Source organism: Cyprinodon tularosa, unplaced genomic scaffold, assembly GCF_016077235.1.
Source record: "Cyprinodon tularosa strain WSP-4 unplaced genomic scaffold, ASM1607723v1 ctg133, whole genome shotgun sequence".
Taxonomy (NCBI): Eukaryota; Metazoa; Chordata; class Actinopteri; order Cyprinodontiformes; family Cyprinodontidae; genus Cyprinodon; species Cyprinodon tularosa.
The window spans coordinates 236,741-257,500 of record NW_024038148.1 but is presented as its reverse complement, the minus strand read 5'-3'; the positions used below and the strand labels follow the sequence as shown (position 1 = coordinate 257,500).

General features: G+C 38.5%; 1 protein-coding gene across 1 annotated transcript in view; it reads right to left on the bottom strand.

The window, feature by feature from the left end:
• The window catches only part of pigg (phosphatidylinositol glycan anchor biosynthesis class G), a 166,448-nt gene that overhangs the window by 129,875 nt on the left and 15,813 nt on the right, over nucleotides 1-20,760 (bottom strand). Inside the window, exons 3-5 of the mRNA XM_038277616.1 lie at nucleotides 17,104-17,313; nucleotides 15,538-15,726; nucleotides 8,088-8,226 (exon numbers count right to left, since the gene is read on the bottom strand). Of these exons, the coding sequence (XP_038133544.1) occupies nucleotides 8,088-8,226; nucleotides 15,538-15,726; nucleotides 17,104-17,313 (538 nt within the window). The remainder of the gene's footprint in view (nucleotides 1-8,087; nucleotides 8,227-15,537; nucleotides 15,727-17,103; nucleotides 17,314-20,760) is intronic.

Below are 20,760 nucleotides of genomic sequence, written 5' to 3'. Positions count from 1 at the left end.
TTTGTTCCGCAGAGTGTTTTAATTCTGTGTTTTTTTCCTCTCTCATGCTGCTCCTGTGTCCCGCCTCACAGTGTAACATCATCAAATCGGTCGCTTTGAGACAATTCATTCTGCGATCGCATTTCACTAACGTACAAAGTAGCTACGTGGTTGGAAGAGGGACACACAGCAGCACTCGCTGAATATTCACCAACAGCTACTTTCATGTTTAAGTAAAAGTTTAAAAAAAAATTAGAGATGCCTCCGACAAAATCCATTTGTTAGACACACAGAGCTTTTTCTGCAAAAGATTGTAAGTTTATACAAGTTAGTATTAAAATGCAAGAAGCTTGAGAAAATATAGTTTAAATTTTGTGTTCTTCTTTACTATAAAAGCTGGGATTCTCAGAAGACCATGACTCCCAGTTACAGCCTATAATTAACACTTTTTCCTTTTTTTACAGACAGAATCAGACTGCAGAGCTTCTACGTATCTTGAAATTCAGTTTCTGGCATCATTATATTAGTAAAGAGCAGGACTAGGTATTTTCGCCAAAGTCCTGAATCGATTCGATTTTGATTAATGCAGTTCTAAATGGATTTATTTCGATTCGTTCTGTTTTTACAATAATGAAGGTGGTTCAACAGTGTTTCAAAATACTCATGTATTTTATTTTTTCCTGTCATATAAAACACAAAGTGCAAACTTGTAAATCAGACGGTTTAAACTTGAGATGTGAACAAAACTGTCTCATAAGTGCAAACTTGTTTGTGAAAAGTGAAAAAGTGAAGCTTCACTCATTCAGACATTCCTGAGCTGCATTATCTCCACTGCACAAACCATATTTGCAGCGTTGTCTGTAACAACTACAGGTTTTTGCCGGTCAGCCCCCATTTGTTAATGTCTTCAGTCAACCTTTTGGCTATATTTGAAGCTCTCTAGCTTGAAGTGATCTTGAGTGCATCTTTCCTGCTCATTTGAATGTGAACGTCATGTACTAATCAATCTCATTTCTTAGACATCGACTTTGCAAAAATGTAAAGGAATCGATTCAAAATCGATTAAATCAATTTTTTTACCCAGCCGTAGTAAAGAAATCTTTTTAAATAGCACAGAGGGAAGTAGGGAGAGCTGCAGATTTAAAGGTGAAACAGATTAACTAGGATACGCAACACCTAATAAAGTATATTGCCAAGTTTACCAGAAATTTTTTTTGCTATGCTTAATTTAAAATGCTCTCTAACTATCTATAAATTTAAATAGCAGTGTGTTATGGTTCTCTTGTGATCTCAACAATAGGAACGCATTCAATAAATATATGTTTGAGCTCATTTTTGGAAAATACAAACACCTAATATAAGCGTTTAGGTCAAGTAACTGTAGGTTAATCAGCGCCCCCAGAGTGTCCACACCAACTATCATCACAAAATTACACCCTTTGCATCTAAGAAACATTTTTGGTTCTTTCCCACAAAGCCTTTCAGACGCCTCATCAGGAAAAATCTGTTCTTGTCCTGGAGTCAGAAACGTAAAATCAGCAGTAGCTGTGAAACATCCCAGTGTTCAATAACTGGGAAGACAATGACGACGTGCTAATTTAATGCCGCATGTTGTTGTAGTTCCTGCTGGGCCACCACTTCTGAACCTTTAGCAGTGGGCGAGAAGGAAAAGTCTAAAACTCCTTTGATCCATGAAGGCAGAATATGACTTTCATGGGTTCAAACCAGGGTGACAACAACTCCACATCATTATTCCCACATTAATACCCATGAGGAGGGTTTGTCAGGATGTCTGCAACAACATCTACCAAATAAGATGTGAATTTAATCATCATCATCGTCATCAAATGGGTCCTGCGCTCTACTTTTCAAAGCTCATCTCCTGTCAAGCGTTTTCGATGTTGACAATTTGCTTCCTGAAGAGAGCTTCCGACAACACAGGCAGGCGGTGGGAGAGATTTTTCTCCCCAAACTGTCGGCGTCTGAGTGAAGTTTTCAGGTTGCAGTAATGAATTAAGCTCTTACAGAAAACCTCTTGCATGAACAGAGGATCTGTCAGGAAGTGAGACAAAATGCTTGGTTCATTTAGACACACTGATACAAGCCGGATAATGATCAATTTTGTAATAGAAGGAGCAACACTGAGTTCATACCTCGGGAATGTAATAGTCTACAGGGAACTAAATCTGCTTTTTCTGTTTTTGTTTAGCTGCATATCTAAACTTGGTATTGTTAGTTGCAATTATGCTAATAGCTAAAACAGGAAGACTTCTTTTTAAACCCAGTGTATAAGGTTCTGTTTTCAACAAAGCTTTTGATCTCAATGCTCCATATAGAACGGGAGGAGGCTTTATCCATCAGAAAAACTATACACTAATCTCCATACAGGAAAACGTACGGAAGAGGATTAGGGCCAATGGGAAAAAAAAAGAAAAAAGTTATCTGATTTTTAAATATTTTTTCAGTTTAATATGGGGAAAAAAGTCAGAATCTTGACTTTTTTCTCAGAATTCTGACTTTAATCTCAGAATCTTGGATCATAATCTTAAAGGGCACCCTGAAGGACGAGATGTGGGAACACTCGGCTTCTATAACAAAGATGTGAGTTGTTTGGGAGGGCCAGTAACACATTGGTGGAAAATGATGGAATTAGGCAACTTTTTATAAGTCCGAGGGGTCCCAGGTTAATCTATTTCATTAATGGAAGAGCAGAAGGCGATTAAAACAAGAGAACTAGTTTAGTCTAGTCTAGACATGGCTATGGCTTGATGCTAACATGTTTGTTAGCCGTCAAAAGTCTGACTTTTTTCCCATATTAAACTGAAATAATATTTAAAAGTCAGTTACCTTTTCTTTTTTATTCAGTGGCCCTAATCCTTCTCCATAAAAACGCAATAAAGATAACACAATTAAAGAATTTGAATTATCTTCAGAGATGCAACAAGATTTTCATGTTTATCAGACAGTTGATCAATAGAAACACTGATGGCAAAATCCAATCCTTTTGCTACCAGTGAATGCATCACTGACTAGGCTTCTGAATAAAAATATTTTTTTAATACAGAAGTTATGGAAAAATGGTAAAGAAAGTTCAAAAATCTGCCATTTTGAAGTGAATTCAGGAAGCAGTTTTTCACCTCTATGCCAAGACATACATTCTGCATTTAATCTGCAAAAAGGAGAGAGAGAGCAAACCTTTCAGCAGATGTGTGATGTATAAGATCAGTGATTCCAGACCTTTCTTGACTTGTGTTCCACTTTGGGCATTTTGTCTTACCATGAATTCCCCTCTTAGTCAAAGTATTGATGATTGTTTAAAAAATTAAAACATACAATAACTAATTATGAAATAAAAATTATTTGACTGAATCTTTCAATTTCAGCATTTGATTCTTAGGCATTTTATGTTTTCCATCTCAAATAAAAACAATGTAAATACATTGCCTGGAAGTTAGTAAGGAATCTAAATAAATACAAAATAAAATCATATTATAATCCAGTATTTATAAAATAGGAGCTTGTCTGAGTAACTCCCTTATAGTCAGATTTAACCCTTTAAAGCCTGATCCTAGAATAAAACTAAACAGAAAATTACTTTTTTTGGGTTTGAAGTCCTTATTTCCCTTTTAACAAAATATGTAAAAAGAAAAAACAGAAATACATTTTTGATATTAATAATTTATTACTATATGATAAGTCAAGATTATTTTTTGTGTAGTCTTCTACTGGCTGTTATCAGGTATATCTGATTGTGTACAATAGGATCTTGAGCAAAGTTTTTACCATTAAATTATGCAAAAGGTGTCAGACGCAAAACATTTCAGAAACCGTATGTATCAAATATGATACATTTGGCATTAAAGGGTTAACTTGATGAATCGGGACCAAAATACAGAACCAAAATTATAGTCAGACGGACTTAATTAGAATTAGTTTGTTTTTATCAAAACATTGAGCTCCGATAGCTTAGTGTGAAAGACAGCTGATCCCAGGCTGTTCTCTACATCCAGGCTGTTCCTCTGCTTGGTTTGGATGTGTGTCACAGCTGAAGGTTGAACTCAAACCTATAGAATAAAATGCCCAATATTGAAGCGTGGTCTGCACTATTATCACTATTTATTGTGTAGGACTGGAGACGGAAATTGAAATTTAACTAAAACTTTAAGGTGCCTGCAAAAGTAAAGAATGAATTGAAAATATACTTCAATTCGTTTCATTTTAGAGGAATCTTATAATTATTGTTCTACCTCAGATATTCGTCTTGTTTTTTAATTAAAGTTTCTCATTAAGCCATGGCATTTCTAACCATCAGTGCTACAGTATTTCTTTTAAAGAACATAACCCTCCCCTTCCGCACCCGTTACATTGGACATTTTTGTCAGTAGATTATTAAAAGACTCTCTGATCAGTTTCTCCACTCCAAAGTAAACATTTTGTTCCTTTTTCAAAATGTTAAAACATCTTGAGCAGTCATGCAAACTGCTGCAACCCAAAAGTACATAAAAATGTTAAAATTATTTCACTTCTTTTTCCCTCAGAGAAAAAAAATAACAGAAGTTAAGGGGGGATTAAAATTTAAATATTTACTTTCCACATTTTCATTCAGCGGTTCAACGTGTTCCTCTCTCCCTGCACTGTGTGCACAATTCAGATGGTGAAACCTCCACGTGTTTAGTGAGCTGTCCATTAAACAACGGCCGGCTGTTGAACTAGTTTTAATGCTTGATTCTCAAGGTTTAGCTGTGGTAACAAGAGTTGTTTTTTTCCTTCTCCTTTTTTAAAAACATTGTCAAAATGTGAGCAATTATCCACAACCGATTCGAGGACAGTGAAGGTGGAGAGATCGAACCAAATAGAGGCAGACACTTACTGAAATAAGCAACAACAGTCCTAGCAATGCCTGAATAAAGTGGATTTGCCTCTCAGGGTCCTCCAAGCAAAGTCAATTAAATGTTCTGCCAATATGTGCTTCTCTAAGTGATGCAATGAGATTAAAGAGTGAAGCTCAGGTATTCAGCGAGCACCGATTCTTATATGGTGAAGCATGCGCTAATGAAAACAACAGGGAGAAAAGCTCTCTGCTAATGACCCCTGGTTTGGAAAAATAAGTCAGTTATGTTAATGAGGCCGCAGATTTCATTGACTCAGTGTCACCATGTTTATTTCTACAGGCAGTACTTAAAAAGAAAACACCTTACAAGATTATGCTACATTCAATTAGAGGAACTACCTTTTCATTACTTGATTTTCATCAAACATTTAAGACATTTTACATGGATCTGTTTCTCTCTCAATGACACATTATAACCTCTTTATCTATCCTACAACACACTAAACATTTACCCCTTCAAGTACACTCAAATTCCTTCCTTCTTACCTTATCTATGACTGCTCTTATAATCATGTCATGCCATAAGCCATGATATTAATTTTGGGCATTGGTGGCCCAATATCCATGCAGGCTTTCTTTGCAAACTCTACAGGCTGCAGCCCCTCAGCAGGACACTGCAAAGGAGAAGATTCTACACGCAGAGGGAGAAGTTAAGGGCTGGTTATCCTCCCACAGCAGTGTGTCGCAGTGAGCTTGTCGCAGATAGTTTTGATTTATGCCCAATATTGAAGCGTGGTCTGCGCTATGCTATTCTACATCACAATGCAAGAGGGACAATCAGGAACTAGTAGTGGGTCAAGATATGGCTGAGGCGGTGAGGAAGTAGGGGTACGTTTGTGCGACAACGGAGGGACATGAGGGCGAAAAAGAGCGGGGATCCAGGTGGAAAAAGGGTCCCAGTGTTCTTACGCACCTTGCTCTTCTAGCTGGTCCATGTTCACGAGTAGTCTTTCACAATGGCGGTCATACAAACAAAACAAGCTAGTAAGGTACCAAACAGGAAATATGCATAGAGGAGAGCAGATGTAGATTTGACCAATCAGAGGCCTCCTGTCTGTGGTCACCAATTTTGGAGAGGTGCGGCAGAGTGTCTGCGGAAGGGGCGGGGACATATCTGCGTTCACTGAGACACACACGCAGACGACCTGGTTTCTGGGTATAAAGCAGCCTTTAGGCCCCCCTGCTGAGCTTGCCTTTAAAAACTCCCACACTCATTCTCTTTTCCTGTGGACCCGTACCAGGCCACATTGGGGGTAAACAGTTGTATGAGCACTGCATGTTTTAATAGAGTTCAATCTTTAACCCCTGCTGTAGTTAAAGGTATAGTGGAGGATGTTCTTTTTCAGGGTGGATCATCTAAATAAGTGGTCCTCCTAATTGTCTATCATTCTGGTCATGTGTTTATGTAAAGCTGTCCTACGTGCTCGTCCCCATTTTCACTCTGGTGGTTAGTCTGACATAGTGGAAAAATTGCAAATCTTTTTTTGGAAAGTAAGCTTGTATGAGCGATGCAAACAGCAACTTTTAAATAGAGCGTGTGTCTGTTCGCAAAACAGTTTTGGTGGTATGCGTCTGCAACGTCGGCCTGGACTTTCTAGGGACGCACAGCAGTTTCCCACCATAACGCTAGGGGGAGCCTATTAGAGAACTCGCGAGAACTTCTCTAATATGGCGGATTACGAAAACTTCTTCGGCAGCGCTGGCGGGAGTGTTATTTTCCAAAACAACATGTCTGAGGCATAGTACAAGTGGTTATACTTCCGAACCTTCTCGATCAACCTTTCATCGTGGTTATCCATTGTTGTTATTACTCCTTTGTTTTTAAAAATGGCGCACCGGCAGCAAATCGAGAAGGACGACCACACAGATAGCCGGAAAGGCATACCAAGGACCAATAACAGCTGCTTTTTGTCTGCACACTTCTGCAACCTTTGCGCGGGGGGGGGCGCAGTTGTGCACAGAGACAGATTTGATGGTTGCAAAGGCTGTGCGTCAGAAAAATAAATTGGCCTAAAAGCTACATGCTGCTAGCCAAGGCTTCTTGCTAAACCAGATCCTGGAAAAGAAAATTTCTTGCACCATTTCTCTCTCCTCTCTCTTTCCAATGCTTGCCCAACCCCCGTGACTGGACCTGTCAATCACCCGCGTAACGTCTGCACTGTGGCGGGAGATGGTGAGCAAATACACTTCCTGTCTCCTCAGGTCGCAGTCTAGCTGCGCCCAGAGCTCTCCTATACATTTGTATTGCAGAGGAGCTACTGTGCATGTACAACTTTTAACGACAGTCAATGGGCAAAGATTTTTGCGCTGTAGGGCGGAAATACGTCACCAATCCGACGAATATGGGAATGATGCTTCACTAGTCATTAAAGATTAAATTTAATTAAATTAAATTTATCTTACACATCTAAAAATATAGAGATATATTTCAAAATATTTTAGATTTTATTTTAAAGTTAAATTATAAAAAGAAATTATAATTTTTTTAATGTCTTAATAATTGTCATTGGGTGTGGGGCGGTGCCCTGGCGCCCTCTTGGCCAGCCGCCACTGGTTTAAAGACTATTAAGAAATAAAAGTTAGTGTTTTTCATTATATGATCGTTACATTTCATTGCCAAAATAGTTTAATCGATTTGCAAAATAATTGTTAGATGCAACCCTAAATGACTTTTACTGCACATTTGTTCTGAGGTTTTTTATGACGTAAAGCCCTTTTATTTGTCTTGCCTCTGAAATGTGCTTGCAAATAAAATTTACTTGCTAGGATTTCAATATACATAAAATCTTCTATTTTATAGCAAGCAGTGGAAAAAGTGATTCTGACTCCAAAAAGTAAGAGACCGCTGCTCTAAAACCTTTAAGTGTTTACACTGTTCAGTGTCTGGAGAACCTTAGTGAACCAGTGGTTCGACTGTAAGAGATTCATTACCATAAATAGTGTTTAAATAAAAAACAAGCAAAGGGGAATGTCAGAAAATAGAATCTGATAACAAGATTGTTATCGCCATCACACGTTCACAGTCAGCCTCATTCATCACTTCAAAGCTCACTTCTGCTAGTGAGCCCAATTACATCATTCCTCACATTACAGCAGATGTAACCTCATCTGGGAGCAGGAAAAACGACTCAAAACTGATTCTAACTGGGGTGTAAAGCTGACAGACAAAGCAGGGGTCCTACTTTTTACACTGATGAAGCAGCATTACATTGTTTACCTTTCCTTTTGAAGGCTGGACTGACGAGCAGCAGAGCTGTGTTGACTTCTGGCTCAGAGGAGCCTCCATGGCTGCCGGTCTCAGACATGCCGTGGTCTCCGCACAGCACCAGCAGGTAGGGCAGAGACCCCTCTGCCTCCTAAGAGAACCAAACACAAGGGTCAATGACCTCCTTCTACAGGTGTGAACCACTGATTTCTATTTATTCACTGGATTGCTGGTTGGCCGAAAAAAGTGAAGCCACCATCTACCATGCTGGTACTCCCCACTCACACGGAGACACACAGTTAAAATGCCTATGTGGAGCATTTGGCTGCAAAAACAAGCAGTTTGCCGGCTGTGGGAAGACGTTCCACGGGTAATTTCACAGTCGGTGGATGTACTAACCAAGAAAATCCACATATATAACAATGTGTCCTATAGTATAGTGCAGAGGTCACAGATTAGCAGACTGGATCTGGACCCAACTGCTGGCTAATCCGGACCGAGCCTGATTTAAAACATTTATAAATTACTGTACGTTGTCCGACTACAGTGTCTAATTTAATTTGCGCCGCTTCTCCTGTTAATACGGTAAAGCCCTCCACAATGCCGGGACCAGGCTGCACGTGATGCTGATCAGCCAATGAGCTGCTGTCAGTCTGGGTTGCTGCTGCTGCTACTTTTATTTTCAAAGTAACGGATTATAATTAAAAATGTCTCTGGACCTTTACTGGTTGTTGAGTTTCTTTATTGGGACCACTCTGATTTTTAATTGGTCTAAGGGTCTAAGGTAAGAAAATAGAAATCAAAGTAAATGTTGACATATCCAAGTAGTAATTGATTAAGTGGATGATGCTGTCATTTTTGTAGTGTTTGTTGCATTTCTCATTTTGAAAAAGTCAACTCAAATGTACATGTACATCATTAATTTAGCACATATATCTTATGCTCCTTTAAAACATTCATTTTAATGTGATTAATTTGTATTTTATGTTATATTAGATGATTTATAGACTTGATTGACTTCCTAATGACTATGCAATGTGATGTTCCTATTTTTAAATTATAAATTAAAGTAATCTATGCTATGAAACACCCAGTGTGTGTCAAAGTGATGAATTTATCTTTATTTAAAAGTCTTAAGTCCCCCTGAAAATGATAACATCATCGTTGTTCGATGCTGTAGCGCACATATTGTTTACATTGCGGCCGGTCTAATAAGGGAGTACCAATATGGCGGCCGTTGGTTTCACTTCAACCCCGTACTATCAATCAGCAATCCAGTGAATAAATAGAGATCGATGGTTTGAAAACAGGAAGATGTCAGCTGTTGAAGTTTAATATTCAGAACGGGCTCCTACATTCTGTGTCAGATCAAATCAGTTTAGAAACATTAAGATGTTGTTATGGCAGCAGCACCGAACGGCTGCCAGAAAAGGAAGACATTAAATCATTACTTCCGAAAAACAAAGTCATGACAAAACAATTCAGGCCATTTTTCTTTCTATCACGTTTCCAGCCTTGGTAGACAAAAAATAGAAATAACAGCAAATGCAGCAAACAAACCCAAAGGGTGACTGATTTGTCGGGGATGACAGACTTTGATCAGACGCGGGTTCTTCCTTAAGCGATTCCCTTTAAACTGGAGTCAGAGGAACCCTCAGTTGACTATTAATTCAACAGGGAGGCTTTATGAGTCATAGCTCAGTGGCCTGGTATAAAAACACTGCTTGAGATGTTAGAAAAACAAAAGCCAAATCCTTAACAAATCAACCCCTCTCCAAAGACTGCTTAGTTTCAGCGCTGTCTGGTACAAACAGCCAAAAATCGAAAACCGTTTACTAACAGTTACCGAAGACAGGAGAGTTTTATCTGAAGTACGACGACTGCATTTAGTAATAAAGGCTCATGTCAGCTTATCTTTATTCTACTGTTTAAAGTTAATTCATACGTTTTTGCATTAGGAAGCTGTGTTTTACTGCCCTGATGGCTCATTTTAACTGAAACCCATAGAAAAATAGAGAAAAGCAAGTGGCTGTGGTGGTTATACCTGCTGGAAGCTTGTTAGAAATGTCACAGGGCTCATGGGAGCTGAGAAAACACCTCAAGAAAAGTACTAAACCCCACTGAGCCTGACCTGGTGTTTCTCTGCAGCTTACAGGAGAGATTCACTTGTTTTCGTTACAATAAAATCCTGAAGCCTCTTTGGAAGTTTTTTTTTTTTTTTTTTTTACACATTGTGTGTAACTTTTTTCTCACATCTAAGAGCAAAGCAGGAAGAAAATGTGTTTAAAGCAGTTTCAGTGACCGTTTTGCTCATTTAAGGCAGCGTATCAGCCTGATTTTAGTGTAATTTTTAAAACTTTCAGGGTAACCGGCATTTGTAAAATGGGGAGCCTGTGTGTTAGTGAAAGGGCCAAAACACTCATTCAAAATTAGTGTAGCAGCCTGAGTTTCCGAGTAGCGACCAGCTGTACTTATCTGAACACTTTAAACAGTAGAACAAAGGTACGGACTAAATACTGCAATAAAAAATTGGAATTACATCAGTTGTGAGCAGTAAACTTAATCAGCGCAAATGTTTCTCTGGAAGGAACCTGGGGAACCAGGGCTCAGTCCATGGACTTGTTCTGTTCACCTTCTACATTAGTTTCATATCTTCATTCCTGTTAATCTCATCTTTACGCTGATGACGCATAAAGATTAGATTAATTCCCCCCTTCTTTATAAAATCCAATACCTCCTGAAGGCTCTGACATCACATACTAGAAAAAACGATCTAGAAATAAGTAAATATTTTTCAAATTAAGTGCATTTACCCTTAATTTGAATAGGTAAATGAGTATTTTTACTTTTAAAATAAGATATTTAGATAAAATGCACTTGATATAAGACCATACAATTTAGTTTTCTTATTTTATGTGTAAATTGTCTATTTCCATTGGCAAAGTGTCTCTTTTACCCTCTCAATTCAAGAACAAATGCACTTATTTTAAGGAAAATTACTTATCTACCGGTAGATTTTTATTTTTTCCCGGTGCAGAGACTTCACCAATATCTTTTGACCAGGATGTAACAACTCTTCAAACCACACTTAAAAAAAAAAGTATTTTTTATATTAAACTAAACTATAAATAATTTTATCCAAGTCAGCCAGGGGAAATGAAGAGTGTTTACAGGGCTTCATTTGAAGTTGACGCTGTCGTGAAAATGTGTGAAGAATGAACCAAGTAAAGCCTTTCCTGTTGGTTCTTAGACCTCTGTAAACTAACTTCTCACACCGTGTGGGTGTCTGTGTCATTCTTTTAGGGCTCAACTAATGATTATTTTGGTAATCGATTAATTTGTCGTTTTAATCCATTAATAATCGGGTAGCCAAAGTTTTTTTTTTTTTTTTTTTTTATTAAACCAAGTGAAAATAAAACTTTTCCAGTTGAGGAGTTCTGGATAGAACATATTGACAGATGAAAATCTTTTTTTCTTTTTATCTTCAATGCAAAATGTTTATTTATTTATTAATATTTTTACAATCTTGATATAATTACTGCTCTAAGTGAGTTGCACTGTCAGCTAAAGGCATGTTTTAGTCTCTATTCTCCAGTTAGCGATTCATCCATTTCTAAATTATTTGAGAGTTATTTTAATTAATCAGAGTTAATCCGATTGTTTTAGCCCTACATTACTTAACATTCAGCCCTACTTTAAGTATCGAGTCTTTATTATTTAGTGCCAATATTGGACATTATATCCATCAATGTTACTCCGTATCTCTCTATTTTGTTCACCTAATTCTGGGACTTATCAATGAAGATCATTACTTTTCTTCTGACAAAAAGGAATATCTGCTTCCACTAAACTGACTCCAAACGGAGATAAAATAAAAATATTAATAAATCAAACAATATAAATAATACTCAAAAAGATAAAATGACAAAATACGCCTAACATTATGTTTAATTGAATATTACTGATTTATAGTTTTAATTTAAGTCTGAAGGAAATATCAGTCACTTTACTGTGCTAATAGGTATAGCAACACCAACCGGTCTGTGTCTGAAGGGGCTGAACTCTAATATGGTTTGCTTTTAATAATATAAACCATCTTTGAACAGAGGTTTAATCATCCCACATCTCGTGCATTTCCCAGTTTAATCAAATTCAGATTTTGATTATTTTCTGGGGGTTTTTCCCCCCAAACTTAATTCACCAAACATCATATTCAACCCCAAAAACTACAGTCTAAGGAAGAACAGATTAAGGCTCTGAGCTCTAGATTAAAACAAACGTGAGGCCCTGGTGACCAGGAGGTCCTTCGCTCCAATCTAGCTGTAACAGAACACTCTGCCCCCTTTTATGCTCAGAAAAAGACAACTGGTGCCACATTACAGATGGAGCGGGGAGGGCTGTCATCTGAATCCTAAACTGTATTTCTTTTCTGCGGCTGGAGCCGTCGATCCTACAGGATATAGCGGCAGGCTACACCCACAGCATCTGCAGCAGAAACACTCCCATATGATGAGATCACACCTCCCAACACGTTCACAGCGAGAAGGAATCAGAGAAAAACGCTGTTGTCTTTGTAGAAGCCTCGAAGATGCTTCTACCCGCAGGACTCCACAGTGGAGGGTTTATATTTAGGTCACAACTTTATTGTGAATGAAAATCAGATTTCAGCGACACAAAATCACTGAAAATCTAATGTGTTTACCTTTCCAAGAGCTTAGAAAAGGACGACTTAATCAACAACTTTTGGGATGTTAACCGCTGGATTAGCAAATCTAAAATAAACCCAGACATTTTTTTCTTTTTGTGCTCTTTCTACTTTTTAGAGGGAACACAGATTGAAGCGAAAGAGTTGGGAAATTGCGGCTCTTTGCAGACATGACTTGACAATATAAGTAGCATCTATATATCTGAATGACAATGAGACAATGCCCATTAGGAGGACACACACAGCGGAAAGTCAATATGCATGTACTGCAGTCAGACGCTGCAGGGAAACACTGATCAAAGATAACAGCAAAGCTTAACAGTTTATTAAATCTCTGCGGCTGATGCAACGGATAACATAACAGCTGCTGACAGCGCTACAAATGGTCTCCTTAATTAAACGGACAGAAACTAATCAGGCTAAATATTCCCTGATTGGATCAGTTATTTATTGCCCGTTGATTGTCATTTTATATTTGCGTATTTCAAGGCATTACCAGGCTGTGATGTTTGAATGACTTTCTGAATAACACTAAAAGGGCATTTTTAGTTCTTGTAATCTGTTGCTGGCTTATAGATTAACCATAACGGCTACTTAATTAAAGTTCAACTCATCCAGCTGAAAAATAGTTGAAGTAAAACAACCAATGTGGTTTAAGAAAAGGATAAACAGTTTAATGTGATTGAGAAGAGAGTTCGGTCCTCGTTAACATCTAAAACAGCTTTAACTTTGGGGTTTTGGATGCTACCTTCCAGATGTTGACTATAGCCGCGTTCTCAATATGTGTACTTGTGCGTTCTCTTGTGCTCATGTACTCGTGAAACGTCATCAGCCTCAGTCCTAGTACTGTTCCAGTTCAAAAGAACAAGAATTCCGAGAACGGACAAAGTCCCCAGATGTTTTTCCCACCCCTCCCTCTTTACCCAGAATGCATCAGAGCAGACTTGTCTGTTCTCGAGATTGACAGATGTCCCAGCATGCACTGCGGCAGCAGCAGCTTCCAGGGGAGCGCTCACAGAGTTTAGAGCATTAAGTTAAAAGTTCTCTTTTCTGTTGTAGTTCTATAAGGGTACGTTCTTAGATCCTTTGAGGAGAGAACATTATACTTTTAAGCATCACTATATGGCCCATTTACTGATTTAGTGTGTAAATTTAATAAAAGTTCTCATGTTGAGAGGACCGCAGCAACCAGCGGAGCTCCGATGCTAACCGTAGCCAGGGCTAACCATAGTCCATCTGCAGCAGCCCTCTCTCTGCACAGCTGTGTGTGAAGGACCGCTGGCTCTGATGGCAGTTTTTTGGTTTTATTTGGCAAAATGTTGATTAAATTTGTGTTAATCATTATTCCCCCAATAAATGAAAAAAGTAAGAATTCTAGAGACTATTAATAACAGGAGGTGAAATGCAGCTCCAGATGAGCAGAGTGTGTGGTGACGTCATGAGTGTTCTCATTCTCCCCCGAGTAAACACTTTCCTGTGTTCTCATCAAGAACATACTTGGCGAGGACACGAGTCCGTAGTCGCGTTCTTGTGAATTGAGAAACAGGCTATGTTTACGCTGCACAAGGCCAGAAGGGGGCAGAAACGTTTCCATGGAGCTAAACTAGGGCTATAAAGTTTGTTTAATAAGAAACTTAAAAAGAAAAAAAAAATGATGTGGGAAATAGTACTAAAAAGTGTTTGAAACTAATATCTGTCAAAATTTTATAAAAGAAAAACAGGATCTAAAACTAAAAGAAAAGTTTTTAAAACGGCTAATCAGATTGGAATTTTTTTCAGTTTCTGATTTTATTTTCCTTCCGGTGTCAAACTGCTGCTGGACTTCGACGATCCTCGGTGTGGAATGAGGACGGACATAATAGGCGCCTGAACAATATATTCATCAGTTAAACTGAAAACCAACAATTGGTTTCAGACAAATTTTTTCAATTAATTTTTGGATACATTTTTTTCAGTTTGAAAAATCTTTTTCATCTTTAAATGTTCTATTTTCAGTTTTTAAAATACTTTCAAGTCCTCAAAGTCAAATCAGGAGGAGGAAACCACGCTTTGATGTCTTTATCAAGGATGTTAAACTGTAAAAGTTCAGACTCTAATGTGAACAATCTAACTTTATAAGCTCTCATTATTGTTTTTCATACCTTTGTCTGTTCACTGTTCTTCCTTTTCGGTTACTTTTGTGTGTGAAAATTTCTGCATCAGGTCGCTCTGCTCACCATGCTTGTGTTAGTGTAGGTGCGAGCGTGCCCTTTTAAATCACCCAGGCCACGCCCAGCCCTCAACCTCCACCTGCACGTTCCTCTGTCCTCCAAGCACGCTTTCAAGTGGGAGCATTTTTAAATATATGTGTGGGGGAAGTACAGCTCTTTTTAGTTTATTTTTCTTACTTAAAGGCTGCCAGATGAGGTTTATGAAGTAAAATCACAGCACTCTAAATGCTGGTGCCATCTCCAGCAGTCTACACCCTGGACAGCAGGGCAACACAGAGACATACAGACATACAATCATGCACACTCACACCTACGGACAATTTAGAGATACCAATTAACCTAATAGTCGTGTTTTTGGACTGTGGGAGGAAGCCAGAGTACCTGGAGAGAACCCATGCATGCTCAGGGAGAACATGCAGATTCCATGCAGAAAGACCGCGGGCCGGGAATCAAACCCAGAACCTTCTTGCTGTAAGGAAACGGTGCTACACACTAGTCATTTGATGTCTCAAACAGTTCACAGGTTGTTCAGAGAAAACCAACCAACCTTAGAAACAAGAGAGCTGTGGATTTTCTTCATGATGTCATCCATCTCCAGCAGTTTGGGTTGGACCAGTGAACTGTGGGGTCCGCTGATGTGGCCGATGTGGTCCAGGCCCAGGTAATGGAGGATCAGAATGTCCCAGTCGTCTCTCTTCAGGGTGCTGTCCAGGTGACGGGTTATGTTGTTGTCAACCTATATATATAATGCAGCTGGGACACTCTTACTTTCAGAGACAGTATTCAGTGTTTGTTTCAGGGTTTGGATTTAGCATCAGCTATAATCCAGCTAAATAAAAACTAATCAGCCTCATTTGTGGTGAAAGTGCTCAGCAACAACAAACCTGCAGTAAACCAGGAACAACTTGTTCAGTCCCACTGGTATTGATGCTGAGCATTAAACTTACCTCAGCTGTGTGTCTCCGTTCGATTATCCACATTTACAGCTTTAATACAGACATGTTTACTTCAAAATCACCGTAATGTTTAAGTTAATATAGGCAAACAAATTTGTAAATTGACATGGAGTGGGACATAGGTTTGCAAATATTTCACAGACAACACTGAAAGTCAAGCATACAGAAGAGGATTAGGGCCACAGAAGTTAACTGATTTTTAAATTTTATTTCAGTTTAGTATGGGAAAAAAGTCAAAATTCTGACTGTGGCTCTAATCCTCTTCCGCACAAGCATGCATTTGTATTCAAACACTTTTAATCTACTAAGTTACTACATGAAATATACTGAAATCACACACTTGTTTAACAGCTATTTCCTCAGGAATTTTACAGGGTTTATACAGGAATAATTAACTCTAATCTAAATTGCATTTTCACATTCCCTAGCTTTTTTCTCCGCCTTGAGCTTCTTTTTCGAACATAAAGAAACATACGCAACATACGACCGGAAACAGTTCCGCACAAACACGTAAAACCAGTTATATCTGATATATTTGACAAAATTGTTTTTAGAAACTGTTTTTTCTTTTAAATAAAGCATTTTAAATGCCACAATAATCACATTTAATGAATTTCCATGCTAATTAAGGCCTTATTTAAAAAATAATAATAATTTAATGACTTAATAAATTAATGATTTTTAATGACCTGCAGAAACTCTGTTTTAAAGAAGAAATGGAGATATAGGTCTACAATTGACCAAGTGGATCCAAAGGTTTCTTAAGTAAAGGCTGAATTACATCAACCTAACAAAAAATGCTCCATCTATAGACCCCTTAAGGAAAAATGGGTCTATAGATGCAGCTGGATTAGAGTAAGTAAACCTGCTGGTTCCAGCAGGACAGCCATGTAAACATGCAGCCAGTCAAACTGTTTATAAGATGAAAGCTGTTGTTAATAGTGACTCATTCCAAGCCATGCGTCTGAACATTAATCTTTTGGCTATCATGGCAGAACAGGTTTATTTCGTCATCAGTTTTTTTATTTTTTAATCCTGCATCACATAAAGCACCTGAGGACTTCAATCCTTCACCAGCATTCACAGAAAAAAAAAATCCATCACTCTTTGCTTGGACTGATCCCGGCCAAACGCCGGTGGATTGAACTCATGCTGACCTCAGTGTAGTCGGACACAAAGAAGGAGGTGGTGCCGTCGTGCTCCATGAAGTGCTTCGGGAAGAGGCGGACCCATGTGTCGTCTCCATAGAAGACTATCCTCTTCCCTGCTGTTTTGGCCTGCCAGATGAGGTTGTCCTCCAGGAGTGCAGGAGAATTCAGGTTCATTACCACGTCGATGAAGCCTGGGATGCTGCCAGTGGTGAGAGCCTGCAAAGGGACACGACTCAGTTCCTCCCACTTTTAATCATAATTGCCTTTTAATGGAATTATGTAACCTTAGAGTTTCATCAGGTTTAACACAGCCTATTTAGCAGCATTATTTTTAGCTTTAAACTTTCCCATGTACTGTTGGGTAACAGTGGCGTCAGATGCAGGAGTTTGCCCTGCAACCAAAGGGTTGTCGGTTCAGTGTCATTGAATTGCCAAATGATGGTGGTCAGAGGGCCCGGTGGCACCTGGCTTCTGTCAGTGAGCCCCAGGGCAGCTGTGGCTACAATGTAGCTTGCCACCATCAGTGTGTGTGTGAATGACTGAATGTGGTGTAAAGCACTTTGGTCCAGTCTCTTGACTTTAAAAAGCGTTATAATAGTACAGGCCATTTATTATTATGGTAACTTTGCTGATCTGACATTATAAACCAAAGTAATTAAATGATGCAATATAAAGTCAGAATTCTACCAAAAGTGTGCATTTCATAAAAGCTGTTTTTTTTTTTTCATATAGAAATGCACATAAACCACTCTCACATGCTTTTGGAATATTTTATCAGAAGGGATTCAATATCATTCATTCTCCTTCTCTGCTCTCCTGCTTTTTATATGCCTGTAGACTCGCTAATGCTCGCCTAGAGACCTGTTTCTTCCTTCTCATGTTATCTTTTGTTACTTTAAGGAGGAAACAACCTGAGAACTTCCTCTTTTTTACAGAGGTCTAACGCTAGTAACATTAGCAAAGCCTCTTTAGGCTTGTCTCTACCTGATCCGTCCTGGAAGCACGGTCAGTCCTACACATGCAACAACAGATATACATCCCGGTGTCAATAAATAACGTAATTATGGTACTAAAATTACTTATTTCTATCCTTAACTCAATAAAGAATGCTAATAGACATTGAAAAAATGAAAAAAATGATTTTATAACTTTTGTGAGACAATTTTGATGTTTTTTACATTTTCTTCATTACACATGCTAAGAGCAGTCCCGTAAAATATGATTAAACCATGTTTATCTGCATTTTAGTTGTCTCTTTCTTTAGATTTCACTATATACCATAATGTTTACATGAAAGGAAAACATAAAACTCAAAAAGACTAGATTGGTGATTAAATCCAAAGCTGAAAAAGTTAGCACCCGGAAGTAGCGTAGGATCCCATTTTCTGTGCAGATCAGGCACAGATGAATGAGAAATTTCTCAGGAAATACATTATTAACCTTTGACATATTATATTTCAGTAAGCTTACTATTTTTGGGGAGGGAAAAACCTGTTAAAATTGTCTTCAATACAATAAAATCAAGGCCACCGGGATGTATATCTGGATGCGCAAATGAGCTGATGGTGCATGCGCAAGATGGATCGTGCTTCTGGGATGGATCGGGTAGTGACAAGGCTAATAGCTAATCTTTTCAAACATAAAAGCAAAGTCAATGAACAGTAACTGAAAACTGATTGTAAATGTTTCTGTTCAACTTAAACAAGAGCTCATTCAAGCCTCAGTTCCCTCTATATAAAGAGCACGGCTAATGTTAGCTTAGCACAAACAAAAGTTCCAAACAACATGGATTCTGATGAACATATACAGCACTTGACTTTATATCTATAAGTCTAATTTTGATAGCTGGGTAAAATATCGAAATATATATTGATATTGCAACATCGTGATAATATATCGCATCGTGACGAGCATGTCGCATCGGGATTAGCATGTTGCATCGTGACTAGCACCTCTTGCACCGATACCAGTATCGGGCGGGGCCCCGATCCAGCACTAAAATGGTGGTATCGTTATCGGCGAGTACCAACAAATAGGGCACTGATACCATTTTAAGAGCCAAAAGTTTATTCAACTATTGTCACCCATTCCAGGTAGGCAATAAAAAGTTCTACTGGATTCACTTTGTATTAGTCTTTTTCCTGCTTCACAAAGGTAGGCAGCAGCTTGACAAAACCATGATGGTAATTATTTTACATCCAAGTAGTATGCAGTTCTTCATATATAGACACACACATCAATTTCAAACAGATCGTATCGGTGTGGTATGGTATCGGCCAATACTGCACAGCCAGGTATCAGGTATCGGTATCTGGGCCTAAAAATGGCATTGGCGCAACACTAATCATGACCCAAGTATCGAGACACGTATCGTATCGCAACATTAATGGCAATACTCACCCCTACTCCATACTGTAAACTGTTGTTCCTTTGTTGTTTTGTTTTTCTATCGTCTTGCTCAGTTTTTATGTGCTTCAGTAATTTCTTTTTTCGCTTTCGTTAAACATTTAATAAATTCACAAATTCAAAAACAGTCCAATAATAAATGAAGAAAAATAAAATCCAAAACATAAAGAAACCTTCGTAAAACATAGCGTAGAATCAGTGGTGTCTTCCACCTGCAATCATACTTTAAATATGTTTTATAAAAATGTTGCTGTTTTCAGGCCCAACATTTTTTTTTAGAAGCAACTTTTGCCGCAATCGGGGCAGCGAACAGTTTAGGACACGCATCTTGCAGCCTTAAACATTTAGAGACACAATTTTTCATGTTGCATTTCTTATTCATATCAAGTTATTTTTTTACAATAACTGAAACAGATGAAGGCTGTCAGTGGACTGAAGAACAGCATCCCAGCAGCACGATGATGGGGAGGGTTTTTTCACTTTGATGAGAGGTAATCATTTTAAGTTGTTTTCTTTTAACAAAAGTCAAAGTGTTGCATGTTTCATCTGATCAGATCACAAGGTTTTGGTCCCCTTTCATGGCTTTTGCCAAGCTGCAAATAGGACTTCATGTGCTTTTCATCATTTATAGATTTCTGCTTCTAATTCCTTCACTCAGGGTTAATACAGGAATGAATAACTGAAATTTTATGCTTTTTAATGCTCTTTTAATGCTGTTAGAAATAATTTTTATGCCACCAACAGGTACCCGTCGACAGGCCATGTCCCAAATTCCTCCTTTTCCCAACCACTTTTGTTAAAATGTGTTCCACGCAAATATATCAAGATACACTATATTGCCAAAAGTATTTGCTCACCTGCCTTGACTCACATATGAGCTTAAGTGACATCCCGTTCCTAATCCATAGGGTTCAATATGACGTCGGTCCACCCTTTGCAGCTAGAACAGCTTCAACTCTTCTGGGAAGGCTGTCCACAAGGTTTAGGAGTGTGTTTATGGGAATTTTTGACCATTCTTCCAGAAGCGCATTTGTGAGGTCGCACACTGATGTTGGACGAGAAGGCCTGGCTCTCAGTCTCCGCTCTAATTCATCCCAAAGGTGTTCTATCGGGTTGAGGTCAGGACTCTGTGCAGGCCAGTCAAGTTCATCCACACCAGACTCTGTCATCCATGTCTTTATGGACCTTGCTTTGTGCACTGGTGCACAGTCATGTTGGAAGAGGAAGGGGCCAGCTCCAAACTGTTCCCACAAAGTT